Source organism: Pelecanus crispus, chromosome 10 (genome assembly GCF_030463565.1).
Source record: "Pelecanus crispus isolate bPelCri1 chromosome 10, bPelCri1.pri, whole genome shotgun sequence".
NCBI lineage: Eukaryota > Metazoa > Chordata > Aves > Pelecaniformes > Pelecanidae > Pelecanus > Pelecanus crispus.
Genome location: NC_134652.1, coordinates 37,159,444 through 37,177,302, shown reverse-complemented (window position 1 = coordinate 37,177,302; position 17,859 = coordinate 37,159,444). Strand labels below are relative to the sequence as shown.

The following is a 17,859-nucleotide window of genomic DNA, read 5'->3' as shown; positions in this document are numbered from 1 at the left end:
CGCGGGGCGGGCTGGGCCGGGCGCTCTGGTGGAAGGGCCCGTTAGAGCGTGCTGGAGCTGGCAGCAAGCGATGCAGGGAGGTTAAAATCTTTTAAAGAAGTGAAAACTACGTGCTGAGCGCTGGGGGTGTGGAAGGAGGCTTTAGTGCATGGACGCGCTCGGAAGTGAGGGGATGGGGGCCGCTGGCTCCTCCTGCCGCTGGGGAAACATTAACTTGGCGTTCTGCTGTCATTTGGGGATAAAACAGGTTAGAAAGTACCTTGCAGAGAACAGCTTAAGACTGAGGCACAAACGACAATGCAAATTCCCATTTTTACGGTTGATGCATTTACAAACCGGCCGTTTTCCGGAAATCCTGCGGCAGTTTGTCTGCTTGAAAATGTAAGTTTAAAAAAAAAAACCAAACTATTTTATGAGGGACTGCAGTGGCATTTACCATTCTGTACTTGACCTGAGCACTCAGCGCTGCATTAGATTTTGCTTCCTTTACTCGGGACTTCTGCTTGCAAGCGTTGTTTGCTGTTGCTCCAGAATACAGAGACATTAGCACAGGGGTACCCCTTTTCCATCCGAACGATTTCATACAAGGCATGCTTTGCACTTTTTGTGGGTTTTAAAAATTTTCTTTAAAGGAATATACTAGTTTTATTCTGAGTTAAGTCAAAAAGAAATGGCTTAATTTCCTAAGCCAATGAATTCATAGTGAAATCTCTGAAAGGAAATGCAGTAACATACAATCAGTACTCAATAGTTTTTGAATGAAGCGTTAAAGTGTGGTTTTTTTGGTTTAGGTGTGGGGGTTTTGTAGTTCCACCCCCCCTTTTTTCTTTTTTTTTTTTTCTCTTCAATTTTTTTCTCCTTCTATGGAAGGAAAGAGGGGGAGTACAGACCTGGATCTGAGTCTTTCACCATTAGTGTGTCAGGTTCAGCTTTAGCCAAGTTTAAACAGCCAATTTTGATTGCTTCAAAGTTACACAGTAGTTTTAGCGCAATGGACAGTACTCATCCCCCTCATCAAGGTGTTCTGACCAGTTGGTACTAATTGCTACACTGTTGATGACTTCTACCAAAACCTAATTATTAAACTGAATTAGAAATTCATAGGCCTTGTATTTTTTGTGTAGTAACACTTGATGAAAACTATAAGTATGAAAATGTATGTAGAGCAGTCAATGGCAATAGCTTGTACTGACAATATGAATCCTTTCTAGATGTTCCTAAGCCTATCTAGATCTCACAGAATGTAGCCTAATTAATTACCAGATCAGCTGAAATACCGACTGAGAACATCTCACTTCAGAGGTATTTTTGGCCCCCTAAAATCTAAATATTCTTTTTGGCCCCCTAAAATCTAAATACTCCCTCTCAGAATTAATTTACTTTAAAACTATGAGCTTCTAATTGCATTTTTATATTTATTTTACTTTATTACATTAATATGTTGTGAGGGCAACTTATTTGCATGTTGCCTTTGGAGTGTTGGGATTTTAAAGTTTTTTCTACAGTACCTGGGGCTAGAGGCTTTAGTATGAAAGTTAAAGCTGAAGTTCACTTAAAACTGAGATTCTAATTCATAATTTTACTCTAAGCTCCAAGAAAGTATGGTGCAGCTAGCAGCAATATTTCTGTTCTCTGTTCCCTTCAGAGTGTTAGCAGATGCTTTACAAAACGCTGGGAGTAATACAAGAATGGCAAAACAAGCCCTTTCTGTGTTTCAGAAGTGCCACAGGATGGCAGTATTTCAATAAAGTGATACTATTTTTAATAACTTTTTGGTTGGTCTTTGTTCTGCTTTAGTGTCTTTTCAGTATCTAGTTGACAGTCAGAACTATTTTCCTGAGGAGGGATGCTTGTAACTGTAAAAAGTTAGAGTGTTGTTTTATTGTGTAGGATTCACTCTGCAAATACAGCTCTGTGATACCCATCAGTAATTGTTTTCTATCTGTAGTATGGGATTATTGGCCAAAACAGATTAAAAAGTTATTAAGGCAAATAAGTAAAGTTAGCAGGGCAGATTTTTACCTCAGAGGTTGAACCTGACCAGGTCCACTCAGTACTTTGTTTCATTTGTGTGTCAATATTGTAAAGACCAGATTCTCAAACCTGGCTAGTCAGCATAATTACGGGGGAAGAGCAATAGAACAAGGGTGAAGTAGAATTTTATACAGTCGCTACAGCTCATGTATCCCAGGATCAATGTTCACTGGTTGAAATCAGCAAGCAGGCAGAGCAGAATGTAGTGAGCTCCAGCCTTTTTTTGTTTGTTTATCTCCTCTCAGCTTCTACTGACTTAGCATATTGTTCCCGTTGTTCAAAAAGTAGTATCGAGGCTACAGCCGTAAGCACTGATCAGCCATCTTGACCGTTGCCCTAGCCATTACCACATACCTCTTGCTGGCATGGATTCTTCAGAGTTAATAAAAAGAGAGTTGTAGTTATTTTTAGATTATGTTAATAATGACTTCTCAGTGTGACTTTAATCACGACTTTAAAAAAAAAAAAATTGTGTTCATGGAATGACTGTGTTCAGGTTTTTTTGGTGATTTTATTTTCCACGTATTCCAAGAATTTGTAAACTAATAATAGGGCAGATACGAGAAATGTCTACGTATCACAATGATTGAACTAGTTATCACATTTTACGCTTAAAGTTTTTTTTACTCTCGGAAAGTATTTTGAACTAAAAATGAGCCTGTGTTTTCTTATAATAGGAAATGAAATGACTGTATTTATTTGACAGAAAGTTTGATTCTGCATTTTTTGACTTGCTTTTAATTGGATTTGTTGTTTCATCATTAGGACTTGGATGAAGATTTGCACCAAAAAATCGCAACAGAAATGAACCTTTCAGAAACTGCTTTCATCAGAAAACTGCGCCCTGGAGATGACTTTACCAAGAGTGAGTGGTTCTGTTTACCCACCAAAATCTCTTAGAAGGGAATAGGAAGACACTGTGGGTGCATTTATAAGGAATGGTGACAATTTGTAGGACAGCCAAAGCAAAATCTTGGAGTTGTGGTATATCTTAATAATAATAAGCCTTTTGCACATGGATTCTTTAAAGTATTTGTGCTGCATATTGAATTCATTTTACAATACACAAACATTTATTATTAAAAATTAGACCCATTTGTTTTAGTGCCTTTTACTAAATGAGCGAGTTGTATATGGAAAATCTCCTAAAAGTGCTATGCAAAGATCCTTCAGTTAATATTCCATTACTACTAATAATCTCCTGAGATAATTACTTATTATATCAGCAGAAGAATAGGGATGGAACGTGCTTATTCCATACGCACAAGACTGCAAAGTGAGTGGAATCTGGCTTGGCTGTTCAGGAAACCATTGCTGGGGAAGCTGTAAGCTGAATTTAGTCATTGAGTTTGTTTGTCACAAAAATCTCATAAGCTGTCTGTGGAGCCAATACTGGAAAATACAGGTTTACAACAAAACTGGGAAATCTGAAGTTGTTCAAATCAAACACATTAGGCTGCTTATTTGATTCGTTTGCGCAGAGGGACTTCACTGGTGTTCTTTGGTAGGGCATGTATATATGATGGGAGAGGAACTGGAGAGACACTAGACAGGACAGAAAATATCAGACAAACACAGAGTCTGGTCAGAATCACTTTGTGGATTAGTTTTCAGCTGAATCAGTTTGCTGAATCTGCTCACTTTGCAGTTGCGTGGTGGCATGAGCCAAGGGGCTGGAACCCCACTAGCCTGGAGTTAGATTCCAGGTTAAGGTACCATGTTGGCATGATAAAATACATTTATTTATTTTCAAGTCATCTATATCCAACAGCATATAAAATGCCAGCTTCTTTCTCATTAAAGTGGTTTTGATATTAATCCAACAGCATATAAAATGCCAGCTTCTTTCTTATTAAAGTGCTTTTGATATTAATGGGAGTAGAGTTTGTGACATCAGACCCACACAGCTGCTGAAGAGGTGCACAGTTTTTTCGAAGGAGTTTAGTCATTGAGCTGCACCTGAGAATGTGTGTATTGAGGGGTGGTGGGAACGAGAGGAGACCAGGGGCATCAGAATGTCTTTTATGAGACTCTAATCAGCTTCTGGAACATTCATTGGTGTAGTAGGGGCTCCTGGACAAAGTTTGGTTTTGCAGGCTTATGAGTTTGTGCTCAGTGCCTTTCATTTAATTTTAAAAAATCTACATTATTTTAGGGGTACATTAATTTATGAGAGTACAAAATATCTTCTCAGTCTGAGTACAGCTGTATGTCTGGAGCATCCAGGCAGGTGTTCTGAGTCACAGAGCTTGTCTGTCTCCAGTCGGTCATGGCTGACTCCATTTCCTCCTGCTTTCAGCCACAATTTCCACTTGGGGGAGTGCATTAACACCACAGGGCAGGCGCGCAGCTGGGTTCTGTGTCTGCCCTGTCTCGGAGCACTTCTCTGGCATGTTCATTACTTTCATCCACTAGGTTTTGTTGGGATTCTATTTGTTTTCATTACATAGGGCACTGACTTTAATGCACTAATGTTTCACAGGGGCAATGACAAGGCTTATTTGTTTGGGTTTTTTAAATATCATTTGTTTCTTTTGCACCTTTTAGTTGTGTTTGTATTCACTTGAAATATATTTTCATAAGCGTTATCTGAAATGCCATGGTGCAAGAACTCTGCAAAAGCTACAGGAAACCAAGCATAGTGCACTTGGGTTCCAATTTTTTTAAACAACAAATAGAAATATGATGGGGTTAGTATACATTAGAGGCTTTTACCAGACTTGACTGGTGGTTTAAGCAAAATAATCATAACTGACCTAGCTCCAATACAGGCTCCATTATACCAACAAAACTATCTTTAACCCCTAAAGGGTAACCCAGCCTGCAGGTGCCTAGAGATCGCGTGGCTTCGTAGGATTCCATAATACACAAGGACACGGAGGCTTTATCTTCGAAACTCTCTGCTTTATTACAGACTACCACAAAATTCACCACTAGCAAGTATACCTATGATTAATGAAGTGAATCTCTCTCTCAAGCTATTACAAATTATTATCAGTGATCAATAGCATAACAGGAGAAGTGTATATATAATATTACACGTTACTACAAACTTAGCACTAGTCAATAATCAAACTTACCAATAATGTAACAGTAGATATACTTATGATAGATTACTTATATGCATATATATGGTACCAAGCACATTAAATAGATGCCAGAGGGGAGGACAAACAGATCCCAGGGAGGGGAGGACAAACCAAACCGAGCCCAGAAGCGGGCCCAGAGCGGGACCGGTAAAATAACAAGAGTCTCACTTCAAAGCTGATCTGTGTCATGGAGTTTGGAGTCAGCTGTGTGTCCCTGGCAAGGGTCCATGATCTCACAGAAAGTTTGTACAGACCTGTTTAGGAAAGGGAAAAATATATGCAGCACAGAAAGTTCTCAGAGAGAGAAGCTCCATTGGGGTAAAAATTAAGTAATTTTTGTATCACAGAGACATAAGAGAACATATAGGACACCACCACTTCAAGAAGCTAAGAGATGCTGTTAATTTCTGTTTTTCACTTGGAACAGCCAATAGATGATGGTGTTTTCTATGCTCTCAGACTAGTTTTTATTTTTCCAGACTGTTTTCCTGTTCTTTCAGTTAGAACAGCCAGTGGCAGTTACCGATTCTTACTTTCTTGGGATGTTTTCCCCTTTTTCTAGACTATTTTTGACCTTCTCATGCGATCAGTTGCTGTTACGGTTTGTTAGTTTTGTGCTTACTGATGATATCTCGGCATGTCTCCAGTTTCTAGCTGCCCAGCAGCACCTCAAAGGTGCCAGCCATGCTTCTCGGGGGTGCTTCTGGTTCACAGGCCTAGTTCCCTGGCCAGCAGGCATTTCTACTCTGCAGCCCCTTTGCTCTTGTAACAAAGTAGTTTTCCTCTGTTAGTAGTAGACTCCTGTTGTTGACCTGACTCAAAAGCAATAGCTATTCCAAAAATCAGTACAAAATACATTCCTAAAAGCATGTTTAAGACCAAGACTGATTATAACATGCATTTTGATTAACTGAAATCTCATCACTCTGTATAAAGGTGTGAGATAAATTGAAGAAATAGACTTCTTAAACTTAATAATGCTAAATAAACTTTATTTTCAAGGTTCCTGCTTTGGACTCAGATGGTTTACCCCAGCCAACGAAGTTCCTCTCTGTGGTCATGCTACACTTGCAGCAGCTGCTGTGTTGTTTCATGTACAAAGTATGTTTACAAGCTATTTATTACTATAACTTCTTAGAAAATTTACTTCTAATTAAGAAGATCTCTATTTTCTATAACAAAGGCAATTAAATATTCAGAACATTTAGGGAACACATATGGGATACCTTAGGTATTGTCTTTTACAAGTGCTCTGTAATTACAAGGTTGTAGTCTGATGCCTGCACTTGGATTCTGAAGCCCTCCTATTACTCTTGTTTAAGAAAAGTGTTAAATATGCAAATGTCATCTGGGAGAGGTACAGTAGAATTTGATGAATAGGGAATACTGCTCTTTCTGTTAAAAGGAAATTCCCATTCATTCTAAGAATGTGCAGGAAAAGAAAGATTCACTGGCAACTGCTGTGTTGATTAGCCTCAGCAGATAATTTAGTTAGTTGGGAATTTTGTCTCAGAATACAGGTTTACTGTAGTTATTATATTTTAGCTGCATAACTAACTTTTTCTGAATATACTGAGCTACCCTAAGAGCTATAATAATTTAGATTCAAATTCTTATGTTTGATAATGTTGCAGTGTTCTCTCTCTAGAAAACAGAAATTCAGTTCTCACATTTGTGACGCTGAGTGGGGAGTTAAAAGCCAGACAAGCGGAACATCATATTGTCCTGGACTTACCACTTTACTTAACCTACCCACAGGTCAGTCAAAGTTTTATTCATTAAAGGCTTTCAAGGAAAGTATGTGTTTATGTTTCTATGTATATGTAAGTATATCTGTCTATCTGTAGTTGGATAGATACATACATATATATGTTCTATCTTTTACAGTGTGGGTTTCTTTTTTTTTTCTTCAGGTACTTCAGGAAGTAGAAGAGTTAATAAAGGTAAAAGAATCTACATGTGGTCTTAGAAGCACATTTGTAATAGCTGTACTTATTTTTGTATATTAAAATGGCCAAAAACTGGCAACATGGCATTGCTTGATGTACTCCTGAACTTGAAACACTAAACTTTAAAGGTCTGAGTCATGCAGCTCAGGAAATGCAATTCTCCAAAATGCTGCAGTTGAACTTTTGTCTCTCACTACCATTGACTGGAGTGTCAGTACTTATTTCAGTGGCATTTTCAGCCTATTGTATGCACGTGAGGCAATCTAGGGTCCTTGCCCTCTTTGAGGTCCCTGAATTTCTTTCCACATTGACATATACAGAGCTCTTAGCACCTCCCCATATCCATTCATGCACTTGGTGCATTTACTTTTCTTGCTTGCATGTACATGAGGGCTGCATGAAAGACCTTGTACAAGCCCTGTTCTAGCAGGGAATTTGTTCAACGAAAATGATAATGAAATAATATTTCCTATTCCAATGATGATGTTTTTCTTTGTCTCCTTTAACTTTTCCACCAGGCAGCCGTTGGCGACATGATTGTTCAAGATCTCCGTTATTCTCCCGACACAAAGAAACTCTTAGTCCGCCTCAGTGATACTTATGAAAGGTGTCTTACGCTTTTTTTTTTAATAATCAAGTGTGCAGAAATTGAGTCTGTTTGTTTAACCTCTATTCCTTACATACTAGGCTCTTTTATCTAGTTTTAAAACAGGTGGATATTAAAAACTCTAAACTCGTGTGTTAAATAATTATTTTATCTTCTCATGTGAGCTTATTGAACCTGCATAGCTGAATAAGATCAGTCTGAAATCTGTCTCCAAGTAAAGGAGGTGTGTAGGAAGCAATTTTAATGATGGTGTATTTTCCCCATCCATCTGAGTAAAAAAATGATCCAGTAACCTAGCAGGAAATTAGGAGTCTTGCTTCTCAAACGAAGAAGTAATCGTTGCATAGCTCTAGAGGTCTGCTTAGTGAGACAGGGCACGTTGACAGAATGCCATGGGTTCTTATTCCCATTTGACTGTAAGCTGCTTACACGTACTTAACAGCATCGTAAGTAGCTTTATAGAGGAAATTCCAATTCAAATGATTTCAAAGCATTTGTTAATCTCGCAGAGCTGAATTTCATTGTTAAATCAAGTATGATTTGGATATATATTGCTGAAACACAAATTCTTTGGTCAGGCCAAAATACTGTTATTTTCACTTGAAGTTTGGCCTGACTAATGTTGAAAGATTGGGCTGGTGAGGAGATAGAAATATTCTCAGCTGAGTACTTATTATTTTTACTCTTTCAGATTTTATTTCGTAGGGTGGTATCTGCAACTTCAGAGACTTGAGACTGTTGTAGAGTGCTTTAGAATCCTGTGAAGATCTGAATGGTGTTAGTTGTTTACTCTGAAAGGAGGTGGAGTGCTTACTCTTTGCATTCTGTAGTGATGATGTGTATGATTAAAACGTTGAAACAAAAGTGTGCATTTTTGTAGCTAGTATTCTAGGATGCTCTGTTTTCAGAAATAAATAGGAAATGTATGGCTTGAACTTTGCTCACTCAGAGTGTATTCTATTCAGGGTAGTCTTCTGTCAAATGACGTTGGGAGGACAGTGCTAGGGAATCTTGTCTCCTCTGACATTTTACCGTGGCTGTTTTGGGATTGTAGAGAAGGTGATTTTGTAGTTTTCTGTTTCTTTTCAATACTTAAATTAATGTAAAATGAAGAATACGGGCTATTAAAATGCTGTAATTATATTCAAGGTCTGTGTTGGAAGAACTGCAAGTGAGTGCACAACACTTTTTGTCAGCTGAAAAGACAGGAAAGGTGAAAGGACTCATACTCACTCTTAAGGGAGAGTCCAGTGGAAAACATAAAGGCCCTGATTTTTACTCCAGATATTTTGCACCTTGGTATGGAATTATGGAAGACCCTGTTACAGGTATGGGTTTGTGTGATAAGCGACTCTTACTCTTGTTTCAGTTCAATTCAAAGGTTCTTATTAAACTTCATGAATGTGGTTTTGTACTTTGGAGTCTCTCTTCTAAATTAGTGTTTTATGTGGACAGCAGGAGTGTGCTCATTAAACTGAAAACTTTTATGACTGATGCCAACTCATTCAGAAAAAATCAGCTTCTTGCTGTCATCAGGTCAGATATTCTTGTGTCTTTTCCAGATCTTTTCCCTGAAGTATTCCACTTAGAGAAAAGCAAGAGACTAGTTTGATATTGAATGTGTATTGCAGTAGAAGTTCATATCCCCTTCTGTTGGTGTTCTGTGGTTTTTGGTTTTGTTTTTTTTTTTTCCACTTCAGCTGAGATCTCTAGTTTCATGACACTTATTGTGGATATTCTCAGGCCTATGAATAATATGAACAGGGCTAGTTGTGTATTTAGGGGCAGGAAGGCTAAGTTGTCTGCCTGTTCCTTTGATGTTCCACTTGGTAGGTGTGATGATGATTGCTGCAGAATGATGTTATTTGCTTAAGTTCCAGTTAATCACAGGTTAATTATTAGTCAGCTGAGAACTTGGTCAAAAATGCTTATTAAATGTTTTGCTAAATAAAGAGAAAACTTTCTTTCTTAGAATAATGCTAGTTATTCAGCACTCCTAGCAGAAAGGAAGGTGTACAAAGAAATAAGCCATGTATTTCAGCATATTTTTGTAAGCTTTCAATCCTGCTTTCCTGATAAAGCTGGGGACAGAGTCTGGTAGACGTAGCTAATCCCAGAGTTCATTCCTTGGGATTTCTGGGAAGACTAGTATTGATATGTAGGAAAAGCTAGAAGCTTCCTGAATCTCTGAGATTTTTCTAGGCTTGTTATAGCTCACTGTCACTTGTCTTCCATCTTCAAGCGTTCTTTCTTTTATAGAAAAAAATCTTTTTATTGTATTGCTGAAGTATACTTTTAACAGTGTTATGGCTTTGTATTATATTTCTTTTGTAATGATTTCTTAATAATACTACATGTCCTGGTCTCCTTGAGGCCTGATAATTATCGTTGCTTCACAGTAGGCTTTCCAGCAGAGTGTCTTTGCCCCTAGCTGCTAATGTAGACTGAAACCCCATTTCTAGCTATGAATCTGAGAAGTCATCATAAGTTTTTAAGCCATCTGTTGGTCAGGAACCAAGAAATTGGTCTTTCAGTTTTCAGAAGCTGTGGTGAGACCTTGAAGATCTCCCTGAGTTACATCCTGTTACTTACCAGCATTCAACACTGAAAAAACCCTGAGGTTTTATTGTGGAAACTGTTAGGAGAGGAAATGGTTTTTGTTTTACACAGTGACTTCTATCCACCTGTTCCTATTCTTAAAAAATATCCAAAAGCCTGTTCATGTTTTTGATGGGCAGTTGTTCATGTTTCATTGAATATCATCACGTTCAGATGAATAATATTTTGAATTTAATATTTTGAGATTCTGTTATTAGGAAACTTCACTTTTGGTCAACAAATGAGTACTTTGGCTTAAGTAATTTGATTGGTACTATTTGCTATTCCTACCAATTGTGGCTAATCCTGAAGCCCTTGCCTAGGCAAAATTCCATTGAAGCCAGAGGGTGAGGAAGTAATACTGCTTTATTGTAAATAAATGAAATGTTAAAGCCTTAAGTTCTGTCTGCTGTGCAAACTCTTAGGTGTTTTTGCCCTAGACACACGTGGCACTTGATTTGTTTATGGCATTTACATTTTGAATGTGCTTGCTCCGTAAAGTAGTGATTCTAATTTAATTCTGTACTTTGTTTTCCAATTTCTTTTAAGGATCTGCCCATGCTGTTTTAAGCAGCTACTGGTCAGAGCAGCTGGGGAAGAAAGAAATGCTCGGTAAGAGAAACTGTTTTTTTGCAAAGCTGCCCATTTATGAAAAGCTACTCACAAAAAAGCTATATTATTACTACAGTCCAAACTGTAGCAATAACTCCCTATCCATTTTCTCAATATGAATAGAATATTATGTAGTATTTTGTGTCTGAGGTAATCTTTAAGAAATCGCTTGCTTTCCTACCCACCAACGTGACACATCATGCCTACAGGGCATTTGAAGTCTCGGTCTCTGGATCATAACTCTGTGCAGTTAGTTTTTGATCTCAGCTTTTGGATTTTATTTCTCATAACCTTTCATCATAACTGAAGCTTGGTGAACTTGAGATGATGTTGTTTTTTTGTTTTGATTGAATTTTGCTTTACTTACTGGTCTTTATGGCTTGTGCTTTGGGTATTTGGAACAGGTATCGGTATTTTCATTCACAATGTGTACTTTTCAGTAGAATTTGGACAGGTTTTCCTTTCCCCTCATGTTTATTAAGATGAGACTGAAAAAAGTTATATGGTTTCTGCCTGATTTTAGAATTTTCTTGAGAATTACTCCAGATTAATCCCTTCAGTGACTTCTTTAGGAAACTTAAGATTTAGAATAGCTAATGCTATTATAGCTAGATAAGAAGAGATGGTGTATTTCTAACATTCAGATTCTACTTACAGAATGTGCTTTATGGTACAGGTTTTTTTCTGGTTTTCGATATGTCTGTGTATTTAGGTATGAAGATCAGTTTTCCTCAGGATGATGATCTTTAACATGGTAGCAAGGAAAGATGTAAGAAAGAGTAATCGCTTACATTACAAGAACAGAAAGAATGTGACTGACCTTAAATATGTAAGAATGGGGACAAGATACATGGTCGTTGGCAAATTTTATTTGTTTGTGATTTTATTTGCAGTCTTACTTTTAAATGATTAAGCCTTAAAGGAATCTGAGATGACTGGACATCTGAAGTTAAAGAGATTTATTGGTATTCTTTCAATCAATGAGATATGCTTATTAGATCACATATTTGTTGTTAAGCAAGAAACTGAAGAACTTGGTGGAAAAAAGCAAGAGAAAGTGTTAATACATGACAATACTAGATAAAGAGGCCTTGGGTGTCTCTGTGCTTCTCATGTTTCTAGTGCTTTGCCAGAGAATGGAAGAACAATGGAAGCACTACAAAATACCCTAGTCCCTATCTGGTTCCCTAAGAGGGGGCAGGGGATTACAATTCTTTCGTGCACCTGACATCAGTTAAGTCTTTGGTAACATTTAGTTTAGAACAGGGATTGCATCCGTGATCTAATAAGGTTCCTTGTCCATAAAAAGTAAACACTTTTTCAAACAAACAGCTACCTTGAATATGAGCCTTCCTGTATTTGGTCAAATGAATCCCAAAAACGGATTTTCTTGAGAATTGTAAGCTCTTTAAGGGATCTGTTTGCACTCCATAGCTCAGTATGGTAATCCACAATGACTGAGACCTTCTCCATCATGAATTGAAGGAAAGGTTTAACATTGTGTTCCGAAGATCTCATATTTGCATTTACATCACACAAATCTGTGATAGTTTCTGTAATGTTGGGGGGAAAAATCCCAACATGCTTTCTGAAGAGGAGAAACTGCCTTTGGTAGTGCATCCTTACGAACTGGCTGTTTCCCAGAAGTTTTTGACATTTTTGGATGTTAATGTGGAATTTAAAACTCTTCTATTGCAACTATAGACACCGCTTCTTTAAGTAATCAAACAGACAGGAAAGCTGTCTGTATTTTTAGATGATACTTTCTACCTGTTTTGCATTTTTATGTATTTTGTAGGTATGTATGTATTTTTTATGTATTTCCTCTTCTAGAGAAACTATCTCAAGCAGCAATTGACACTGTAATCAGGTTCTCTAATATGTTTAGCACAAAAAAAAGTCCTATCTTCCCAGAAGATAGAATTTTTTTTTTTTCCGTATTTCATGCATATACGTCCTCAAACTTCTTTTGTGGTAGAAATCATACAAAACAGGTTTAAAGAGAACAAGTTCATTTGACATCTGATCAACATGTGGTCTCTATGTGTGTTTATGAGAAATAACTTTTCCTTACATGCATGTGACTGAGGGGTATCAGGTAGTACTGAGGTGAATTCTATTACTAATGAGGTTATTTGGAAAAGGTGGCTGGCAATCAAGAAGATTCCGTATCACCAAAGATTAATAAATAAGAGCATCTTTTGATTTTAGAAACCTTTGTGGTAGTGCCGTGGTTTAACCCCAGCTGGCAACTAAGCACCACACAGCTCCTCGCTCACTCCCCCCGCCCTGGTGGGATGGGGGAGAGAATGGGAAGAGTAAAAGTGAAAACTCACAGGTTGAGATAAAGACAGTTTCGTAGGTAAAGCAAAAGCTGCACACACAAGCAAAGCAAAACAAGGAATGCATTCACTGCTTCCCATGGGCAGGCAGGTGTTCAGCCACCTCCAGGGAAGCAGGGCTCCATCATGTGTAACGGTGATTTGGGAAGACAAATTCCATCACTCTGAATGTCTCCCCTCCTTCCTTCTTTTTCCCCCAGCTTTATATGCTGAGCATGATGTCGTATGGCATGGGATATCCCTTGGGTCAGCTGTCCCAGCTGTGTCCCCTCCTAACTTCTTGTGCAGCCCCAGCCTGCTCGCTGGTGGGGTGGGGTGAGGAGCAGAAAAGGCCTTGACTCTGTGTCAGCACTGCTCAGCAGTAATGAAAACATCCCTGTGTTATCAACACTTTCTAGCAGAAATCTGAAACATAGCCCCATACCAGCTACTGTGAAGAAAATTAACTCTACCCCAGCCAAAACCAGCACAAGTAGCTTCTGTAATATCCGATATGTTTTATTGCAAGAATAAAGGAAGATTTTCTTCCATAAAATGAAAGATCTGTTAGTGCCAAAATAGATCGGATATGAAATAATATAAAAATGAGGAACATTAAATCTATTGTCAGATCTCTCTGGGTATTGTGACCTCTAGGAGGAGGTCAGCTGCATCTCTGCTGAAGTATCAGACATAATTTCCCGTGTTTGGGTTCTCTTCCTACTTTTATTAGACCAAATTGTCAAACAACCACCACCCCCATCAACTACAAAGAGAATTTTCTAGTCTTTTTACAAGGTGAAATACTTCATGACCTTTCTTGAAACTATGTACCTATCCTTGAATTTAAGCTGAGTGTTAAATCGGAGTTCAGTATCTGTCTTTGCCTTTTTTTTTCATTTGAAGAGTCTCTGCAATATTTAAAAATTTATAATCTCTCATATCAGATGTGTAGACTTCTATAATTGCAAATGAATGCAATATTTAGCAACTGTCTCTGTAGCCAGACCTTCACATAGTTTTCATATTTCTAAGATAACATTTATAAACATGCAAAAGGAATTTGGTATAACGAATAGATTATAGAGGACTTTCCAAAGTATTGTGAAAAGAAGGGGCTTTATTGAGGGCAATTTAATCTCAGGTGAAGCAAGAGGAATCTTTCTGTACCTGTTTACTTCAGACAACTGTATTAATTTGTGGGGAAATTTCAGTTCTTGTTACTGCCTTTAACTTCTCTGATTCCTTCCCAGTACAGAACAGGTTTATAGCATTTGAGGGTTTTTTTGTGGGGGGACACGGATGGGTCAAAAAACCCAACCAAAAACCAAACCTTACTTTGATAACTGTAAGATCATACTTCCACAAATTTTGCCAGGATTCTTTCAACACAGAGTCTGTCCCATCTTCTAACTTTTCAGTCTCCTCGCTTTTTTTTTTTTTTTTTTTTTTTGGTGAAGAAGTTGCTTTATTCGGGTAGAATAAATCTACCTGTACTTAATCTTTTGCTAATTTAAATTCTTATGAAGTGAAGAGTTTTGCAGAGTTGTAATTGCAGCTTTCAGCTTTCCCAGGTAACCTCAACATATAGATTGGCCACATGAGATTTGTACACAAGTGTAATATTTCTGCCAAAGGAGAGATGTTTCCCTCCATCAATCACCAGATTTATCCACATTCTTTCTTAGAATAAAAAAAAGTCTTGGAGATCTTAACTTCACTTAAGTTAAGGAACAATTGCTTCTTTCATCAGCCCTTTTATAGGGTTTAGAAATTCAATCAAGATAATGGTGATTTCTAAAAATAGACATTTTTACAAGAGCGGCACACGTGTTCCTGAGTTGGTGTCGTTATGATGATGTCATGAAGAAAATCCATTGTTCCTCGAATTCTGTAAGCAATGGTCATTTAGATACATCTAGGCTGATAAGAAGCTCCTCAAAACAACAGGGTAATATTAGTACAAGGCCACTGGCTACCTTGTGAATGCAGTGGTGCTTGATTCTGATTCTGTGATATCGGCATGCTCAGTCTCGCAGTCCTTGCACCTACTCTTAAACTTTCCTCTGTCTCAGGTTAATCACAGAGGAATTCAGGGCACTGTGAATTCACCTGTTATGTACTTTCTACAGATCAGAATGTACATACTTGTTTTTATACAAAATGTATAAAATGTATATGTAGTATGAGATATTCCTAGTAAATACAGACATGGAATGGATGTGCAACAACTTTGTGACCCAAAAGGCGAGTGCACATCAGAGATGCTTGAACGTCCGTGGAGACATTGCTATTAAATGAAATCCTCTAGTTATTGAAATGTTCCATGCAGGTCTGTTTACTTTCAGACGCAGTGTGAAATATCAATGCTTTCGTGTGAGCAAAAGAAAGGATCAAGTATTATTTTCATATAAGCTTGGGCGAAATTTTCTTTTGTGGATTTTTTTTTTCTCTTCTTTGAAGGTTTCTTTAAAAATAAAATAAAATGGGCCAGTATCAAAACAGTCTCGGTAATCCTGCCATGAAACAGACAGCACTGGTTCCACATTTAAAGAAAGGAAAAAAAACTCCAACCAACCTCTGAAGATTTGAAATAATTAATCTCTTTTATTTAAATCTGCTATCATGAGGGAGTGGGATATCCCACTGAGTATCCCACTTGGCCATAATAATCGATCAAATTTAGCATGGTCTGGATCTCTAGGTGTCCAGAATATTCCAACTGAAGGCATTACTCCATACATAGATGTTGTTCTGACAAGTTAAAAACAATAACCGGTAGTTCTATAAATGGAAAAGAACAGAAAGTATCAATATTAGTCTTTCTGTAGCTCCCGTTTCCACTGTTTTGGAGTCTTTGCTTTGTCTGAGAATCTAATATCCTGTTATAAGGAAGAGGTTTCTTGTCAGCTGTGGCTGAGAAATTGTTTTAAAGCATACAGTATACGTGCTGTGTGTTAGAGATCCTGTGCTTTGTTGGGGTCTGAATACTGTCTCTACCCAATTTACAAATTGTGGGTTTGCGAGGAGAAACATCCCCTTTGGCTTTGAACAACTTTTGTAGTAGTTGGAAACGCATTGAGGAGTCTGTGAACATTAATGCCTCATCATCCATTTACAGCCTTTTACAAAAACAACACTATATGAAACTGAAACCTTTGCTAAATGCCATCTGAACCAGACCATTTTCTGACCAAGTACTTGTGCAGCTAAAATTGGACTACTGAGCAAGTCTGCAGACTCAACATGCTAAGTGAGCATTATCGTCCCACCTGTATACGAGTAAACAGTTTCGGCAAAAGTTTAGTTTTGTAATTATTTACAAGTGGAAGGCTATTTCTACTTAAACTTTATCCAGCTGTGTTAAATTATATATCCAGGATTACATAAATCAGTATCTGTTCCTGTCTATGGAAGAGTTTGGTCTCAGTTTGTGACAGCTGAAGCAGCATCTATGCTTCTTTGTAGACTTTTTCCACTGACTGCTTGAGTTTTATTTATCCATTAGCTAAACACATTCTTTGAACCTAGTATTTACTTCAGATGTTCAATACCAGTAAAGTGATTCTTCATTCTTATGCAGATAATAGTGTTCTTCCGTCTTACCTACAGAAACTGTCTGTCCCATGAATGGGAGAATTCAAGACTTCTTTAGATATACTAAGAAAACTTCATTGGCTACATCACAGCAAACTATCCTTCACTATTTGTATTAACTAGTATCTTTGTCAGACTCAATAGATGAGTTCCAGTATGAGATACACCCTGAGCTGATCTTCATCTGTAAAGAATTCATCCAGGGAATCCCTGGTACAGTGCTTGCCCTGGTGCTGCTTGCTTTCTGGAGAGAGAGGCCTAACTTCCCTGAATTTTCATGGATATTTCAATAATTTGTGATAGATACTGTTTTTTTAACTGTGGATTCTTGTTTCCATTTAGCTTTTCAATGTTCCCGCCGTGGAGGAGAGTTGAAGATTTCACTGCGTAACGATGGAAGAGTTGACATTGCGGGGCAAATAGCTATTGTATTAAAAGGAAACCTGACTTTCTGAAGAAATTGACACTAACGATTTCATCTCCCACACCTTCAAATTATTCATCTTATGCTGATCAAATCTTAGCTCTAGGCAGTGAGTCACCACTGTCCTCAAAAGTCTTTGATCACTTCTTGTCCATTTCTAAAAATCGCTTGAAAATGCTCACTTCTAATCTTCAGGATCCTTGGTATTGTTTTATTCACGGTCATCTTGTCACTTCATATGTACACTGACCTCGGAAAATGTCCAAGGACAGCTATCTTGTTTTTCTGCTTTGAAATGATTCTTTTCTTTATTTCCAAATTCCATGTTAAAGCCATTCCTGCTTCCTGGATTGAATTGTAAACTTTTCTGGTTGATAAAATAATCACACTTTTTCCATGTTTAGTCATTCTCCATGAAATCTGACTGCAGTCCTTTTAAAAAAAACCCCTGCTATATATTGAAATGATGCTCACATGTTCATTAATTTACTTGAATTAAAATATGAAAAAATATAAATGGTTTAGAAATGTGCTTTATGGTTCCCTTTTATGAACAGTATTTTTCAAAGATGAATGGTATTGCAGTGGTTCTTAGTACTGCTGCTTAGTCAGTATTTTTAATTAAACT

General features: G+C 37.6%; 1 protein-coding gene across 1 annotated transcript; it reads left to right on the top strand.

Annotated features, from left to right (window-relative positions):
- The first annotated feature begins 297 nt into the window (after nucleotides 1–297).
- PBLD (phenazine biosynthesis like protein domain containing) lies at nucleotides 298–17,262 on the top strand. The gene is made up of 9 exons (XM_009485319.2): nucleotides 298–381; nucleotides 2,800–2,899; nucleotides 6,126–6,224; nucleotides 6,772–6,881; nucleotides 7,037–7,066; nucleotides 7,591–7,679; nucleotides 8,829–9,007; nucleotides 10,827–10,889; nucleotides 17,150–17,262. The coding sequence occupies exons 1-9, from the start codon at nucleotides 298–300 to the stop codon at nucleotides 17,260–17,262; spliced, it is 867 nt and encodes a 288-aa protein (XP_009483594.1).
- The last annotated feature ends 597 nt before the right edge of the window (nucleotides 17,263–17,859 follow it).

Excerpts from the sequence above, each read along its gene's own strand:
- PBLD (XM_009485319.2), top strand. The coding sequence starts at position 298 with ATGCAAATTCCCATTTTTACGGTTGATGCATTTACAAACCGGCCGTTT. Across the intron at positions 382-2,799 it reads CAGTTTGTCTGCTTGAAAAT|GACTTGGATGAAGATTTGCA; the intron begins GTAAGTTTAAAA and ends TTTCATCATTAG. Across the intron at positions 2,900-6,125 it reads TGGAGATGACTTTACCAAGA|GTTCCTGCTTTGGACTCAGA; the intron begins GTGAGTGGTTCT and ends TTTATTTTCAAG.